Source organism: Emydura macquarii, unplaced genomic scaffold (genome assembly GCF_026122565.2).
Source record: "Emydura macquarii macquarii isolate MOO-44397 ecotype Brisbane River unplaced genomic scaffold, CSIRO-AGI_Emac_v2 contig_1348, whole genome shotgun sequence".
NCBI lineage: Eukaryota > Metazoa > Chordata > Testudines > Chelidae > Emydura > Emydura macquarii.
In genome coordinates, this window is record NW_027131485.1 from 24,052,352 (window position 1) to 24,070,786 (window position 18,435).

The window sequence follows — 18,435 nt, forward strand, 5'->3', positions numbered from 1 at the left end:
TCCCATCTTACCCTACCCCACTCCAATCATTAGTATCTGCAGCTAGAACTTGTTGGAGCCAGGCATAGTACAGAGACACACTATGACCTTCTGGAAGCACAGCCTAGCATGACCGCACAAGGCTTGAACTTGGGTCTGTGAGGCTCCCAATTAGCTAGTACTGCCTTGCTCCCATTGAGCAGTTGGCTAGTCCCTGATTGCATAGAGAGATTATGATATCTGACTCTGCATCATGAAGGCCTTCCTTGGGCCCTCATTGGAGAAATGCTGGGACCTCTGATTGGTCAGAGCTTCCTATTTAAACCCAAAGAGGAACAGGCAGTTGTCTGGACAGCTTGGCTATAGCTGGCTGCTACAGTGGACCTTATTGTCTTGTTTGACTCCTTGTACCGGCTTTCATAGCCTGTTCCTGATCCTTACCTCTGTCAGTGCACTTTCCTCCTGATCCATGTCCCTCTCCTTACTGCCTCGTTTGTGTCCTTGCTGGAAGCTTCAGCTGAGATGCCTGGGACTGACTGGGCTGCAGAGACCGAACTTCTGTGTCACCCAGAGAGGCAGTCACACCAGATCAAGGTGGAGTAACACTAACAGGGCAGCACGTGTGTGGTGGGCAGAAAACTTAATTTCTAGGGCTGTCAGTGTGGCTCCTCTCACAGGCACTGAATTTGTTACTAGGAGCTGAGTAAATGTATTTCAGAGGTGTGAGGGGGGAGGAGAAATCACACTGTTAGTGACCCTCTTCTATCTGTTCTTTGAGGGGTGGAGTGGAATGAGGAACAGATCTGAAGACTTCTGAGTTCCACAGGGAAATGTGGTTAGTTTTGCTGATATAGGAAATGTTGACTTTATCCTCTTTATGCCAACAATTCAAAATGGCCCTTTTCCCCACCTATTCAAAAACAGGAGAGAGAGGGCTGCATGTGCCTCTCATTCATATTGCTTTTACACTATTCTAACTTCATTGATTTAAATGGACTCACTCCTCGTTTACACCATGTAAATGAGATGAGAATCAGGGCCATTGTTACGCTGTCTCTACTTACATTATCCTATATTACAGCTAAGTGCCAGTAAAATATTGGTTATGCTTGGAAATTAAAGGGAATCCAATAGTTTTCTTTCTCTATTAGAGGATGCTGCTGCCCCACTGTTTCCTTTTTCCTGATGCCTGTTATGCTTTAGCATCCTCACTGGGTGGGTGCAGAAGGAGCGGTCCTGTTGGTTCATCCATCACGGTGGCAGATGGGTTGGCAGGGTGGGGAGGGGAGGGGGAGAGTGCTATCTCTCTCAGCTTCTGCAGTGTGAGTCACAATCCCAGCTGCACTTTTCTCTCTGTGGGAAAGGGGAGGGGGACACATGAGAACATCAGTCTATTTATGCTGCTAAAATTACAGCCCTATGTTAGTTGTTGCAAGAGGAGGGCATGGAGGAAGTGGGTGGAGGAGTCTGACAGCCCATCTTGGGGATGTTCTTGAGGTGGGTTTTCACTTCAGTGGGAGACTTGCCTGAGGAAGAACCTCTGGATTTGGGAGTGAGATGAAAAATGTCCATGTGGCCAAACTTGCCATATCAGAGGGCTGACACAGACTCTGAGATATCCTTACACCAACCACCACATGCCCCAAGGATGCATTGTATCCACTGTGCTGTTCTAGCCCTGCCAGTCCTTCCCCTCCACTATACAATAACATAGACTTGCCACTCCATGCCTTCCATTGTGACTGACATTTTCCATTCTGTTATCCCATAGCCTAAATTTGTCAGTCTCTGGCCTCATGTCAAGACTTTTCAATTCATGCCCTTCCCCCACCCGTGGGTATGAGAACTCAGTTCACACTCCTGTGCTCGCACGCATACACTCTGCTGCTGCATTCCAGCATGGGAACTTCACTATCTACTGGTCATTCTCTTCTAGAAACAGGCATCCAAACTGTACGAGCAGTTAGAAAGGCTGAAAGAAACATGGGAAGCCCCTCTCCCACTTTTCCCTCCAGGGCCCATGCAGGGTCCTCGAGTGGTTGGCTCTCTCTCTCCTAAAACTCCTACTTTGGAGAGCTTGGCAGATGGGCCATTCTCCAACGTCCTGATATCACAACATGAGGCTGCTGCATTAAGATGCAAACTGAAAACACTGGTTTGCAAAGTCACAACTTTACAGTGCAGCAGCGTTGTGTCCCTACAAAGCTTTATGATGCATTGTGTTGCCACAAGCCCCCTGGAGTTATGTCTGGATCTGTCAGTATCCAGAAAGCCTGCCTCATCAATACTGGGATGATCCAGAAAAATAAGGATGGATGACAACAAACCAGTGTACCCTTTCATCCAACTTAGGTGAGTGTCACCCAGAGCTTCCTTCTACCAAAGTTCAAGGAAGAAGAAAGACACACTGTCTCCCTCTCCAAATTATTTTATGTAGGTGGAGACTTGGTTTTTTACATCAGTTTGTGCAATATTGATGCTCCTTTTGGTGCCCGATGGGTGAGCTAGTGCTTGGAGCACAGCTCTGAAAACCAGGAGACCTGCATTCTCTGGTCCCAGCTCTGCCAGTGACTCACTGTTGACTCTTCAGTCACTTAACCTCTCCAGGCCTTGTTTTTCCCATGTGTAAAATTAAGAAGACAGTTTATCCATTATCTGCTGCCTCATTGGTGTGTCATGAGGCTTAATTAATTTTTGTAAAATACTATGAGATCCTTGGATGAAAGATGTTATGGACACAGGAATAATTATTGGTATTATTTGAGTAGGAGAAGTGTGTGTATTTTGAGGTGATTTGGTGGTTTGTGTGTGTATCACATTCCCAGCAGATCCTAAAAAACAAGTCCAGAATTACTAAAAGGGGGAAATAAAGTAATTGTTTCCATTTGGTAGTCACAAGGGAGCAGGGACAACTTGGAAGGTGCATTCCTTTTCAAGTAGGAAGGTATTTCATAGAAAAACCATAAGGTATGCTCCTGCTGGGATGAGGATTTAATCAGATGGCTTAGTTTTAAATGTGATTTGTCAGCATCATGTCCACTAGCTTGATTGTTCATGATGTCTTCAACCACAATATAATTTTATGAAATGCACAAGCTCTTTACCTCTCTGGGAACTTTCACTCAAGGAGGTAGAGGTCAAAACTTTGGCCTCATAAGGGGTGTTTAGACAAACTTAGGAGTTGTAGTGGATACCTAGTTAAACACAGAGGGACTTGAATCTCTTGATATCAAACCACTAGAGTTCATTGAGGAGTTACCCTCTTGCCTTTAGGAGTCGGGACAGTCTTGGGACTCCTGTGTTAGGTATCCGAGGGGTGAGTCTACCTTCCAGTTAGTTGAGCTGTGGTTCTGGCAGCCTTGCTAGCCCTCTTCCCCCCACCCCACTCCTGAGGATTATATAAAATTCTCTTTGTATTAGCAGGGGATGTTCCAAATCCCACTCAACACTCCTTAAACCCTGCAAGAATTTCCCTGACTAGTTTGTTGAATCTCGACTCGTAGTGGTATTTGTAGGAGGTGCCACGAGCACCTGTGCACTGAGAAGTTCTGCTAACACAGCAGAAAGGTCTCCAGAATTCAGTGTGAAGAACAGAACTGTCTCCCTGATCCCAGGAAGGAGACACTCTGTCGGTTTTGGGTAGAGATGTGCTGGCAGCACAGGAGTCAAGGAGTCCCTGAGAGTGCAGAGTACAGAAATGTGTCCCTAATAACAGGGACCTCATCAGTGTGTGGGTGGGTGGGGTGTGGGATGCATAGCAGAACTGTATGAAAAACAGAAATGTCTCCTTGGTGTCAGCAGGTGGTGCTCTCCCCATGTTGGTGCTGAGGTGCTCTGGTAGCAGAGTGGATGAGTTACACACAGGTATGTATGACAGTGATGGAAAGGGGGCGGGCATACTCCACTTGGAGAGGGGAAAGACTAGCTGATTTCTGCTGAAACATAACTAACAGATTTTCCCTCTCTTCCGTTCCTCAGAATTAAATTCACAAGTTAAATTTACTCAGGACTGTGGTGGCGAATAGCTGTGGTGGGGAAAAAAGTGAAGGTGCAGGAGGTGGGGATTTAGAGCTGTACTTTTGCCTGCTCTCTCTCTCAGCCTCCCTCGTTATCCGGGGTTTCTCAAAACCCAAAGCAGTAGTAACTTAACTGTTTCACTCCAGGTAGTGTCAGGACTAAATCAACAGGAACGCAGTGCTTCTGTCTGATAAATAATTCATACAAACCCAAGTGCTTTCATCTAAAATGACTTTTTTATTAGATCTCAAGCAGGCAGGCACGCACACGCACACGCACACGCACACGCACACGCACACACACACTGTTGTAGTAGGGTTAGAGCATTTCGCAACAAGTATATTTGCCTAGAGTTAAAAAATGGTTTAGAAGAATCAGCGGCCAGCCTTCTGGCTTGCTGCTGGGGAACTTAGCTATCAGATCCTTGCCCAAAGAAAGCTTCTTCAGACTGCTCCAAAGCAAATTATTTTGCCTAATCTTTTATTACTAGCATCAAACAAAGCACATAACCTGCAGTGACTTCTAGTGGGTCACCAATTCTACTTCCAGCAAAACCACTCATCTCTTATCAATTTCTAGTCATAACAATAATAAAACGTACATGTTAGAGGCATCTAAAACCAAGATTGCAGTCCCAACATTCCTTCCATTCTCACAATACATTCACTTCCTATCCCCACCTCCCATTCTGATAGCAAAGCTGGCAATATGCACTTGTCTGACCTTGCCTCACAAAGGCATCAGATTTTCCTAGCTATGTGATGTTTGGTTTTCAGCTGGCAGGATTGAACACACAAAATTGCTGACTGCAGTACTATCACATTCTGGGGTACACGCAGGAATGTCAAATTCTGGGATAACATCTTGTGTTTCCTAACATAGGGACCAATGAAAATCCACTGAAGTCGAGGCTCCCATTGATTTCAGTGGGTTTTGGTTCAGGTGCATAGGGAGAAAGGGACCAGGCCTCTTTTCCCTTATGCTGTTACAACACAGAGGTTGAACTGGCTTAGCTCTCAATATCCAATTCTAACACTGCAGTGAGCTCCAAGCTTTTCCCACTTGGATTCTGTTCAGGGTACTATAATTCTTATGATTTCCCTTCCCCCTGCTTGAACGGATCCAGTTAAGACTGTAGGTTTTTTTCCCTTTGTGGCGTCAGGGATATTGATTGTTTTAGCAGGTCTGTTCTTGGCATGGTGCCTCTCTACAGAGTTAGCTGAAGTGGGTTTCATTCCTTGAAAGATAAATCACCACCATGGGGGGGGTTAATATACTTGCTATGGCACTGGAATTCACACCCCCGATTAGACCTGAGCAAAGCATCACAGAGATTCCCAAACGGGAACAGAAATAAGCAATTACAACAGCCATTGTGTGTTCAGCAATAGCTCACATGCTGCCAGGGAGACTACAGAGTGAAAGAGGGAATGAGGTTTTGTGTATGAATTAAGTGCTGCTGGTAGAAGGTGCCAGCTAGGCAGACTCAGATGGAAGTTCTCTGTTTATTCGCAGAGCAGTTATGTTGTGTGCATGGGCAGTGCAAGTTTCCCCCATGCTTGCCCCATCAATGTGCCTCAATCCTGAGCTGTAGAGATTGCCTCTAGAGATTTGAGAAGGAAAGTCATGCTCCAGGTCCATATGCTACTTTGGCTCTCTGAAGAGGTGGCCTGTAAGTTACATGTGTGGTGTAGATACCAGCCTGCTAAAAACTGGATTGACAAAAATTAACTAATTTCACAGTGGCCACCAAGCAGCTGTCGCATCTAGCAACTCTTGGTCATTGCCAGTCTGGGCTGGAACCAAATTGGTTCTCTAGAGGAGAAAGCACTGTATCCCATTACCAGTCACCTCTTCTGAGACACATAATCCTCATGAGAGAAGACATTGCACAGGCCACTCAGGTTATCCTGTCCTCTCTTGAAAAAGTGCCATGGGAGCTATATACAGCAGATTTTTTTAAAACTCTCCTCTAATTTTCACAGCTGTTAATGAAGTAGCTGGTGAACGCTCATGCCGTAACAGGATGTTTATGAAATTGCTACAGTAAAACCACCTGATCACATCAGTGATGGCCAAGCCTGAGCATTCAAAAGGCAGGAGTCAGGCCTTAGAAAATCAGATATAGTCCATGTCTTTATCTGTACCTGTGTCAGGTACAGTCTGTATCCTCCCACTGACCTCAAGAGCTGCAGAGTCTGGAACAGAGCCGAATTTGACCCATTGTGTGTTTCCTAGGCCAGATGTATCTGTCTGCTTCACCCTTTGCACGCTATGCTGTCAGTGAAACTAATGTCTCTAAAATAAAATAATTCAAAGCTGATGATGAGTGCGGGGCAGAGAGATACAGGCAGGCTGTTCCTGGTGATAACAGTGACAAAGGTGAAGGCGCTTGTCCCAGATAGGAAGAAAGGGCATTGTAAAGACTGAGGCTGGCTGAGGAGAGAGAAGAGAGATGTGATCCATATAGGCTGGAGCTAGCCCACAAGAGGGTGTACAGCGAGGGAGGAGAATTACCTTTTAAAAAAGCATATAAAATGCTACTGAAAGAAAACAGACCCTATAAAATACAGCTCCCTCGACAACAGAATCCTTTCCACATGGGGGTGGGGTGGATGAGTGCAGATCGCACTGTTTTCAAAGGCGGTTCATTGATAAGATCACTGAATGTTAGAATAACTGTGAGGAAAACTGGAAGGGCTGTTTGTATACAAGTCAAGATAAGTCAGGAAACCCAATAACAAGGTAATTGTCTCCCCGCACACTGTTAAAGGCTGGTTCCAGTCTGTAGTGTAGCCAGGATCTTAATCCCATCTCCTTACTGTGCAGGAGTCTTGGGTTGATGTGATTTGGGAACTGCATGTTAACTGCTCTGGGGCACAGCCTGTTATAACCACTTGCCCAAATAAACTGGTGGAGATGGGCCTACATCACTTATTCCTGGTATCACTCTGACCAGTGACTGCATCTCTCCAACACTAACCTGGCATATGCCCATCTTGTCATGTCCTGCATTCTCATAGTGAGGTGAGCCCCTTATCCCCCAAAATAGGGGGCAGATCTATAGAGGAAAATTCAGGTTGTGGTGTCTATTGTACCCATCACTGAAGCATCTAGACACCCATCAGGGAGAGAGATTGTCTTTTCTTACAAGAAGGCAGGTGGCTTGACTCAGCCATTCACCATGACGGTTACTTCTAGCAGCATCTGATACTAAGGGCTGGTCTACACTTACCCGGCGATTCAGCAGCAGTCGATGGGAGTTACACAAGCTATGCAGAGTACCTTGCGTAACTCCCATTGACTGCTGTGCTTCCCTTCCACACACTGTCTTCACTGCACTGCGTCGATGGGAACCACGTTCCCGTCGACACAGCGCTACGCCACTTGAGGGATTAACAGTGTTGACTTCTGGATCGATTGAGCAGGTCTTCATTGACCACTCAATCGATCCAGATAGGCCAATCTGACGGCGGCAACTTTGCCGCCGTCAGTGTAGATGTACCCTAACAGGGACAGCTTGCCATGGGAGGTAGTATAATCCAATGGATAGAGTCTGGGACTGGAAATCAAAAGAGCTGGTTTGAAATCCTGGCTCAGCTGAAGTCCATAACAAAACTCCCGTTGATATAGGGGCCAGGATTTCACCCCAGATTCTATTCCTGACTCTGCTGTTGATTTGCTCCATGGCCGTAGACAAGTCACATCCCCTCTCTGCATCTAACTTTTCGGATCTGTAAAATGTGAATAAGGATGTTTACCCTCTTTTGCAAAGTGCTTTGAGTTCTATTGCTGAAAAGTAATCTATAAATCCAAATCATTATACAGTGGGTGATTGTCAATTCACTTACAGATTACACACACACAACTGTTGAAAGAACATTAAGATTGCAAAGTCAAGCACTCGGTAGTTAGGAAATGCCCAAAACAAGCTTGCTTGGGCAACCTCAATTTGCAACCCCACCTCCCCTTTGTGCATATGCATTGTGATATGGTCTTTAGTTACGTGATCACATGCTAGTTTTCCCACAGGACACCTGCCTCATTCAGAGGGTGGTTAATGCTCAGTTAATGATTGTGCCCCAACCTGGAGCAGTTGAATGGAAAATGCTCAGTTGCTCTGTGGGGGTGGTGTATATGCGTGGGCAGATTTTCATGGGGATTGTGCGAGACACATCCCTGACACAAAGAGCAATCCTCTGCCAAATTTCCAGTCCCTGCTCCAAAGCATGGTGGGAGGACACGAGCTGTTCAATAAAAAGGTTGCCGGAATTTGTTAACATGGACAAACGATGTATTTTTCCCTAGCTGCATTTTCAGAAATGGCTGAATCAGCATGTCTAAAATTTTCCAGAAAATTTCAATGTGAAGCAGACACCTGGCATGAAAAATTTCAGCTCAAATAGTTGAAGTTTGGCAAATTTATAAGCAACTGGAATCAGTATTATGATGGGAAGTGTCAGGCAGCTCTAATTATAGGCAGTGCTACCAGCCCCACCTATCCTAAAAGTGCATTGACTTGTCTGTTTTGCTGTCTTTTTCCTCATTGAATGAACAACCAACAGAACAAACACAAAACCATCCTCTGAGTTCACAGAGAGAATTGTACCCAGTGCCCAATCTATATGATTGGGGATTATTCCAATCTGATTTAATTTTGGAGTCATACCAGAGTCTAAGTGCCAGGGTTCCAGCTGGCACAGAGCTGGATGCAGTTTATTCATACTGTACAATCCCATCAGAGTTAGACACATCCATGGGATGATTTTATATTGAGTTTCAGCATGTGACCCTGAGATGAGTCCTTTTTGTGACTGGTAATATGTTCATGAATTCATCCAGGTCTAGCACAACATCCCCCGTCCCTCTGGTTACTCATAAAAAGATACTCACCTAGGAGTAAATTCTTCCAATGGCTTGTTTGATTTGAGGGAGTCTTAACTAGAGCCCTCTATAATTCTGTAGAGGAAAACAGAGTACAGATTGTATTTGCCTTAATCGTTACAAAGTTCTGGAATTGTAGATACAAACAATAGGGGAATTGGGCCAGTCAGTTTTTAGCAATCCTCCCAGAAGTAAATATGAATACTGTTCTCATCCTGGATACTGAGAGTTCCATGCCTGATTCTCTGTGGAGTCTGTTACACCTGTGTAAAGTGCATGTTCATCATTACCCATTCAGATCTGAGAGAGTTTTCTCCCCATTTCACATAGATGACAGATGGTGCAGGCTGGTGAAGAATCCCCAGGTGCCCGGAGTCCTGCCCCTGCATGCCCAGCACTCATTGCAAAAACTAGACTGGCTTCTCAGGAGAAGCCATTGCCTCATTGATTGCTCCAGTGTCCTGGTCAGGCCCCTGGTGAGAAGGTCTCCAAAATATTAGACATCTCCACATCTCTTTTGACACTAGTGATCTTGGCCCAGATTTTCCAATCCAGCAGAGCTGTGCTCAGCTTTAAGCCACCTTTCCTCTCTCTTGATCGTGGAGCTGGTGAGTGATTTGGCCAGGGGAAATTACAGCAGTCTAAGGGGTCCAGAAATTAATGAGAAGCCAGTGAAGTTGTTGAGGAGGGGACTGAGATTATGCTGCCGTGGTCAGGAAGGGAGTGCTCCGACATGGACCAGCATTCCCATTCACACACAAACATCTCTTCCCTCTGTATTGTCTTTCTCTGCTTCTCACCCAGAAAAACACGGACTAACCCAGTGCTCCATTAGCATGATGCACCTGGGTATGTAGTAAGTAAAAATACACATAAGACCCAAGTTACAAACACAATTGCCAGGTGGTCAGGCACCTAGTTCCCCATGTACTAGTCTCTCATTCCCTGGTCATCTCAGATGAGGGAGTTCCTTTTTCCTGGCCACTCTCCCGTTTCCCTTGTATAGTTATAGAAACAGGATGGATCAGCGGATTGGTAATAAGCTTAAAGAGCCTTTCACCTCTGGGGTGCTGGGTTTGACTCTGGTGCAGGTGCTAGTGATCCAAAGTTGCTACTATCTGATGGGGTGTGTAAATATCTTTGTGGAGTCAGGCAGGGAAGAGGTTAAATCCCTTCCAAGGGAAAAAGGCAGAGAACCTGTTCAGCCTGCCAGCGAGGAATGGGCTGAGCAGGTAACTGAGCCAAGGTCTCCAGTCCTACTCTAGTGCACTAACCACTGAAGCATCCTTCCTTTCCCGGCATGGCTCTTTTCCTCTTTGGACCTTCTCCTCCCTCTCTGTTCCCCTCCCCTTCTCTGCCCCCAGCTCACTTTCCATCCACTCTGGTCCATGCCCTTTAACTGTTCTATTATTTCCTCCTTGTGTTTCTCCCCCAGCTCCCCTCTGACCGTCGATTCCTGGCTGGAGCTGAGCCCCCTTTGGACTTTGAGGAAGTTCGGATCTGGATCTGGATTGGATTCAAACTTTTCCAGCCTGCTCCCATTTCTAATTCTGCTCCTTCCCCCTGAGGTGATAATCTAGTTAAAGCAGCTGTTTAAGAGAAACAGATGGAAGTAAGAGGTGCGGTCTCTTCTCTGCTCACCCTAGCCCTGTCCCCATTTCCATTCAGAAATAAAGGAAAATGCCCTGCCGATGGGGACGGCTCTCTCCACTGCCTGTCAGCTGGGGAAGATTGGTGAGAGCGTGCAGGAGGCCTCTGTTCAGAGATGATTGGGCCCCCCGGCCCCTCCCGTCCTCTAGCTAGAGCCAAGAATCCCTGAAAACGCAGCAGGAATGCAAAGGAGTTTCAGGAAAAAAACTCTGTACCTGGCTCTCCTCAGTGCTGCAGTCCAGTGCCAAGCGGTGCACAAAGGCCCTTCACTCTTTCATGTCTCTCCATCTCCTTCGGCGTCATGCTTTGCCTGTGACTCCCCTCCCTCCCAGCTCTTCCTCCACTTCTCCTCTTCCCTTCTCCACATCTCACCCTCTTTCTCTGCTCTCATTTCCCCCTCTCTGTTCCTCCCCTTCCATAGCCCTTTTCCTGTCCCCTCTCCCCTTTTCCATGTCCTCTTTCTACAGCCCTTATTTTTACCTTTCCTTCACAAGGTACCAGGGCAGCCTGCGGGGCTCCTCAGACATGCCGGGCGAGGTCAGAGGGGAGGGTTCTGCCCCCAGTTCACGTATTAGTAGGTGCCACATGCGGCGCCTGTCATTGGAAGGGTCTGGCTCCATGCCCTCGGGAGCTGGGATCCTTTATGTGCTTTTTAAACTGATAGTAACAAAATTTTACTTAAGATTTTAGCACTCAGGAATCATAGATTAAGACCGTTGACCCAGAGATCCCGTAGGCAGGCACTTGGCAAGTTTCCAGCGTGTCACTCTGCATGGGCACCACATTTCTTACCACTGGCATCCCCTGCTTTTCCAGTCCTGATTTCCCAACTCTTGGCTCTGCTGGTGCACCTGAATCCTGACTTCCAGCACCCCAGACTAAGCATTGGGACCTCTGCTCACACCACTGCCAGTGCACCTGAATCTTTGATTATTTATATGTATTATCATAGCAGCTACGAGCAGCAGCCATGACCCCGCTGTGGTAGGTGCTGTACAAATACAGAACAACTGGTAGCACCCCATGCTGTCTCAGCTCTGGGCCTCCTCTTCTGAGTAGACCCCAGTTGGGGTGAGTTATGTGATGGCTTTGTGATACAGACAAACCTCTCCTACTGATTGAGTCTACCATCGCCAGGTCTTAATATGTTGACTTTCCTGCTTGAAATCCTACATGAAGCTGCATCAGCGTCAGAAGATTTGCTGCCACCCCAGCTTGAGAGTGCGGAGCTGCTGATAATGGATGGAGAGCTTTGTGTGCGGGGGGATGGAGATGATGTATTCCAGGCCCTAAATAGAAAGAAGGCTGGGGGCTTTGTCAGTCTTTATATGCTGCGGTGTGGAACCTGTCAGCACCTTGCTGAGAGAATCCCACCTGTCAGGCTTGAACACTTGCTGGCTAGAGGCATTGATTTCATTCACACAGAGATCTTTGCTAAGTGCCCAGCAAAGAATTAGAGTTGCACAAGCAAATGAGAACTGTGAAAACTCGCTCTGGGCCAAGTCCCTGGAGCCATCCCAGCCAGGGCTCCAGGCAAAGCCCTGGCCAGAGCCCCTGAAATGGTTAACGGGCTCAGAGCCAGCACAGGCTCCCTCCCACAGGCATGATCTCACTTCTCCCAGCTGCCAATCCCCGCTCAGTGTTACAGCAAAAAAGCCAGCGAGCCACCAAAGCTCCGAGCAGAAAGCGAGAGGCAGCCAGCAAGCCTGTGAGGAGGGAGCTAGTCCTGAGCTGAGACAAAGGCAGATCTGCCCCTCTTCTTTCATTCCTAGAGAAGGCTAGCTGTGGTGGCGCGGGGTCCTCCCACGTCCAGCCCTCCCGCCTGTTGTTTTGGTTGCTTTTGCTTTTCTTGCCAGTATGATGGGCTGCAAGTCCAACTCGCTCACTTGTCTCCAAGGCGGGAAGCCAGTGCTGCCTCTGACCGCCACCACGGACTCCACGGCGACGCTCAATAAACTGGCCCTGGCCACGGGGGGCACGGAGAAATCCTGGTACCGCTGCATATTCCCTTTTGGTATTGTCTCCCTGGTCATCGGCATAGCAGCCACCTGCATCACCTACATCATCAATGGGCCTCAGATGGACATTGCCAAGGCAGTCTCGGTGGCTACTCTGATGTTTGGAGTGGGCCTACTGGTGGCTGCCTACATCTGCTGGCGGGCCAAGCGGGAGAGGCAGAGGCAACGAGAAGAGCCTGTACCCTTAGAGCAGGGAGCCCTATGATGCAGGCCTGGTGAGGTGCGAAGACAGTACCCCAACTGGGAGACCCATGCTGGTGACATCTCCCTTCTTCCTGCACCCCATGATGGAGGCGGGGGGCTCTGTGGGCCGCACCAGCACTTGAGAGCCTGGGTCCAGCCTGCCCTTGTTTGCTGCCTGAGCTGAGCCATGTCTCAGCCAGTACAAGTGCATCCTCACTCCCCAGGAAGGATTAAAAGTCAACTCCGCAAGCAGCAGGGAGGCGCAGCTGGTGACGCAGCTGACTTCGACTCCCTGAGGAACTCTCATGACAAGCTCGCTTTCGACGATCTGCAGTTTCTGGGTAAAGTGCTGGAACTAGCTTTAAAAAGGCACCGGAGAAAGTGGAGGGGGAGACGTCTCTCCTCTGAGCTGCCTGTCTCCCTGTCTCACCGGCCATGCACAGTACTTCTAAAGATTGGTTTGTCTTGAGCTGAGAATCACAGAGTGACACTGGAGATCTGATGCCCGCATGGGAACCTGGCTCCATCCAGCTGAAACGTCGCAAGAACCTGTTGAGTTGGGGCTAAATTTTAGAACTAGTGACCTACGTCTCTATCTGCCTTTGTCTCTGGGGCAGGGAGGTGGGGGGCAGAAAGACTGGAAATGCTCAGATTGGTGTCAACAAGAAATTGGCCATATCTGGATCCCAGCCCCCTTTCTCCAAGAGGGTCACTATATCCTGGGTGAAAAGCCATTTTTGGGATTTTTAAAATGAATGCATGCAATGTGGGGAGTTCCTAGGCAGTTTTGGGGACAAGTGGATGCCATCTCCGTGTTTAGTGGAGTTAGGGAGGAGCCAAGCACTCAATGGCAGTGGGGGGAGGCAGTGAATGCCAAAGAGCTAAAGTAAAAGGGAGCATCTCTGATGCAGGATGAGAGGGTGGCAAGTGAGGTGGAAATCTGAGGTAGCAGGGTGGTGTGACCTCCTACGCATAGCATGGCTTAGCACAGAGTGGAGGGGCCGGTGCCAGGCTGGCATGCCCTCCTTGAGGAGCATGGTTGGGCTCACAGGTAGCAGGGGAAGGGTGGAGGATGGTGTGCCCTCCCACTAGATGCATAGCATAGTAGAAGAAGGTGCCAGGTTGGTTTGCCCTTTACTGTGGAGCAGGGCTTGGCATACAGAGGAGAAGGCTGAATAGCACTAAATCTGCTGCCAGGGGTCAATGGGTCAGTGCTTCACACTGGATGTCTCTCTGGCCAAGCTGCAGGTGGCCTGCACCAGCTCTTGTTTGATCATTGTGTGGGGAAGCGAGCTCTGGGGGTAGCCAAGCTGACGCTGGATCCAAAACCATCAGGGAGGGTGGGGAGGCTACAACAGTCTGCAGGAGCGAGAAAGTGGGGGAGACCCAGGTGGAAGGGGGCATTGGCTAACATGTTCAGGATAGATCTTGACAGTGGCAGGAGAGTGAGTATAAATGGGATATTGACTCCCATTGGTGCGGAACAGTGGCTGGCATGGGAGGGGGAATCTTACAAACCATTTTTTAATTAAGAAGCAAAAGGCCCACCTCCGTCTTGTAGCCTCAGTGCTATAAACCCCTTTACTCTAAAAAAACAAAAAACATTTGCTGGGGGGGGGGGCGGTGCTTCCTACCCCATCATCCTTCTGAGAAGCACCTTCTGCTCTGCACTCTTAGCCGAGTGTTTCACTCTGGTGGGTGGGATCTCTGAGGTAGGGTCTGGCCAGACTGCAGGAAGGAGAACCTATCAGCTGCCCTTCTGCTTCCCCCATCTTCCACCAACCCCAGAGGGCAAGCTCCTGCAAACATCCCACTGCTGGACTCCGTCACTACAGAGGTGCCAAGAGCTACAGAAAGTAGCTGCTGTCCTGGCTTCTCAGCAGCTGGAGCCTTTCCCCATGCACAACAAAAATGGAAAAATCAAACTACTAGGATAGGAGCCTAGAAAGGGGGCAGGCAGGGTTAAGGAGAGATTGGGGGGGGGAACCCATGGTGGCCTTCCTGTATCTTCTCCTTTTGTACTCACTTCCCAGCAAATTTTCAGCTAAGTTATGTTCCTTTATCTACCCAGAAGATGTTTACGATGGATGGTAACTGAGCTATTTCGGATGGTAGCCCCGGTTCCAGGGGGAGGGAGAAAGGACTGGGAAGAGAATCCTGCCTTCTCCCCCTGCTCCCTCTTATACATCTGTTTTACAAAAGCAGAGAAGGATACTATGAATTTTAGAAAGTCTGTTGTGTGTGGGAAGGAGGAGGGATGGGAGCCTGCTGGGTTAACCCCTTCTTGCTTGGCTACCTCCAATGGCTATTGAGAAGAACCGGACTGGATTTCTATAATTAAGCTCCTAAAGGCATATCTGCTTTCTCTCTCTCTTTCTGTGCACTGTAATCAAATAGCTCCTGTCAGCCTAATGAAATCCCTGGCATTTCCTGAGCTGCCAGATTGTGTGTGTGAACCAGGTCTGTTCTGCTGATATCTCTGGAGTGAGCGGCAATGTTTAGATCTGGATTGCCTTCCCAGAGTTTGAGCGTGTTTGGATGTGTGATTCCAGTTTGGGCCCCATATAAGAGCTATAAAGTTTGGATCCAAATGTCCACAAAGTTTCAAGTGGGTTAGGGGGTGGATTCAGGTTCAGACCTATCTCTAACTGTGGCTTCATTCCCAGGGGATAACAGGGGAGGGAGGTAAAAGACAGTTCAAGCTTCTTCTCTGGGCAAGCTGCGGAAAGGTAGCAGGCACATGACCTCAAGGATTCATACCAGGCCCCATTCTTGCACTAGCGTCTCCATGCATCTTTAGGAGTGAACACAGTGGTGGTTCCAACTGCACTAGTTTACCTGTCTCTACCAATTGCCTCCCATTCAGCTGTATGCAGAGCACTAACCGTTCCTGGACCTTGCAAGAAGAGAGTTTGGAGCAGCTCCCTGGCAAATTGGAGTGTTGCCAACAGAGTGAGAGGATGGGAGGGAGGCTCACCGGCTCCCAGGCAAGTGTGATGCAGGAGAACCTGGGCCTGGGAAGTACCACCACAAAAAAGTGTGACTGTGTGCTAAGTGACAGAGCAGATATTGTGCCCCCCTTCATGCCCTTTTGTGAATGTGGTGTTCTGAGTGGATCAGAGAAGCAGTGCTCTGCATGCATCAGCTCCTAACCCACTCATTCCCACGCACAATTTATCTCATAACTTCAGTGATACCCCTCCTCCACAACCTGATCCTGTTGGGAGTCCATATTTTAAAATGTTCATAAAATAGTGCCAACATTTATGCTTGAAAACAAAGGCAAGGTTATCCTGACACAAACTAACCCAAGGCAGGAAACCAAGAGCCTTGATAATGCAGCACCTAGGCTGTGTAACACCTGGCATTGATCTTGGCCACCTGTTCTGAGAGCATTCAGAGCTCCACACCTTGGATATTGATTCATGTGCACAAAGGAGGAAGCATCAGCCTTAAAAGGCCTCTGATGCCTCTGGGAAAATGTTCCACAGAAACCATTGGAATTAAACCAGGAAGTCAGTGAAGTCACAGTCACGTAAGGTGAGGCAGAAGTTGGCCTGTTCTGTTTAGATGCAATTCTACGTCAGCATCACACCTTTTGTTGAACTCTAATGAGCTGTGAAGATGGGCAGTTCTCGCTACATGCTCAATATTATTATTACTATTTTTGTTTGCTCTTCATTGGTAAGAATATTCCCACAGAGAGGGTTATTGTTGCTTACAAGTTCATCTGCACTTGTCCTTTATTCCCTCCATTCAAAGCCATCCTGTTATGATGACATCCCAATTCTTATATTGCCATCCATGGGAAATCATGGGTTTGACTGAGCTGATTCTGACTGGTGTTTCAAATTGTGATGAATTTGAGCTTTCTTTTAAAAATGCAGCCTCTAACCGTTCTAGTTTCAGAGAAAACCTTCTAAATACGACCCAATGCAGTGTTGTCTGAGTCTGAGACATGTGATTGTCACCCTAACTCATTTCTGAAGCATTAAAACAATAATGTAAATGGCAACATTGTTCATTATTTTCCTCCTGAACATTTCAGCGGAAACAGCCAGCAGCTCTTGGGATTTGGGGAGGAGCCTATATTGGTAAACAAATTCCATCTGACTGTTGTGGAGAACAGACCGTGTAGGAGCTGATGAACTTGCAAGCATCTAAAGATCCATTTTGCCTGAAGTATCCTTGGAAATTTTTGAGAGAGAGAATAATACAGAGAATGGGGGCATTGTGAGCAGAACTGCTTCTAAATGGAATCTGTCCTGAAGTATTCTGGGCAGTCAGTGGCTGTTTGAGTATAAAATTACTGGCTTTAGTCTTTTCTATGTCACATCCTTTCTGATCTTAAAATATGGCTCCTTAGTGCTGAATTTCCTCTCCTTTTCCACTAAAGAAAAAAGATTATCTTTGAAGGCTGTAAGGAGGATCATTTACCTGATGAAGTGGAACAGGTCTTGGAGAGAGAGTGAGAGCTGTGAGCTGGACCAGTCTCTGGCATCAACGTACCATGCATATTTATATAGTCTTCTATTTTTTCCAGAAAAACCAAAGCCACAATGGAATTTTAGTATAAAAGTATAAAAATTTTTGCCTTTGCCGTCTGAAATAGTTTTGTTCTCCTGGATTCTGGCGGCTTTGACTGCCAGGCTGCATTAGGCAGGACAGGGGCCCTCTAGAAAAACTTTTTCCCCTTTTAGTGCATTGTTTGATTTCCTCGCGCAATAATGTGTGACTGGGGATGGGAGGTTTGTGTTAAGTAATTCGGCCTTCCAGTGTTTAGCAAAGAAATTTGAAGCAGGAAATTTAAGGGACATGTAGCCAGCCCGAGGCATGGACCATCTGTGATGCCACAGGTTCCCCTCACTGTAAGGGTGCCCTGCCCTCCAGGAGCTTGCATGAGCTGGCTGGCTTGTTGAAACCTGTACTCTAGGAGCACCCACCCCTGGGAATGTGTGAAGGATGGAGCCAACTGGTTCCCCATTCGGCTGGCCAAGAAGAACTCCATCCCCATTGCATATGTGTCTGCCAGCCCCAAACCTCTGCCAGTCACATCACAGAGACATGGGTGGCCAGAATCCATGACTGACTGACTGCTACCCTTTGCAAGTGGGGGGAGTCTCCTTAGCGCCTCCCATACCTGCCTTTGCACAGGGAGGGCCGTTTCTGGGCATTTTTCATGCAACCTCAGTCCATGTGAATCCCCTTCATCTCCCCACACCTCAGCAGCACGCACGCATGCACGCGCGCGCGCGCACACACACACACACCCTCTCCCAGAAGTACTGTGACTGACTACTGCATTCATAGCGGGGCGGGGACCAGTTCTTTCAGTATAGATCGGGTTTTTAGATGGGGGACGATGCCAATGTGAGGTGTATTCCTGTTACTGGCAGTGAAGGGTTTTAAAGCCTCTGTCTGGAGGCCTGCATTCTATGGCTATGACACAGCCCACATAGTTGTGTGCCAGGGATGTGCCCCTTCCATCACAGGGTGAGGTTACAGCCTGCAGGGTGAGAGACAGGATTAACCCCTTCTAAGTCAACAGCATTAAATAGAGACTTTATTTAAAAAAAAAAAAAAAAAAGGAATAAAGCTCATTATAACACTGTTCTCCTGTTTGCTCATTCTGGCCCCATAGGGGACCAAGTGATATACTGTGCCAGAGGTGCCAAATTCTCACACTTTCTGTTCTAGTCTCAGT

At 47.7% G+C, this 18,435-nt stretch overlaps 1 protein-coding gene across 2 annotated transcripts; it reads left to right on the forward strand.

The window, feature by feature from the left end:
- Positions 1-334: 334 nt before the first annotated feature.
- LOC137155249 (transmembrane protein 100-like) lies at positions 335-17,658 on the forward strand. 2 transcript variants are annotated; one of them, XR_010920394.1, is made up of 5 exons: positions 335-573; positions 3,781-3,843; positions 10,316-10,448; positions 15,598-15,718; positions 17,128-17,658. XR_010920394.1 is itself a non-coding variant. In XM_067551457.1 (4 exons), exon 4 carries the CDS (start codon positions 12,388-12,390, stop codon positions 12,751-12,753), a length of 366 nt encoding a protein of 121 aa, XP_067407558.1. In that variant the 5' UTR covers positions 335-573; positions 3,781-3,843; positions 10,316-10,448; positions 11,668-12,387; the 3' UTR covers positions 12,754-13,852. The 2 variants fall into 2 exon arrangements, 1 of the variants encoding a protein (XP_067407558.1); XM_067551457.1 differs by lacking the exons at positions 15,598-15,718; positions 17,128-17,658 and adding an exon at positions 11,668-13,852.
- Positions 17,659-18,435: the final 777 nt, after the last annotated feature.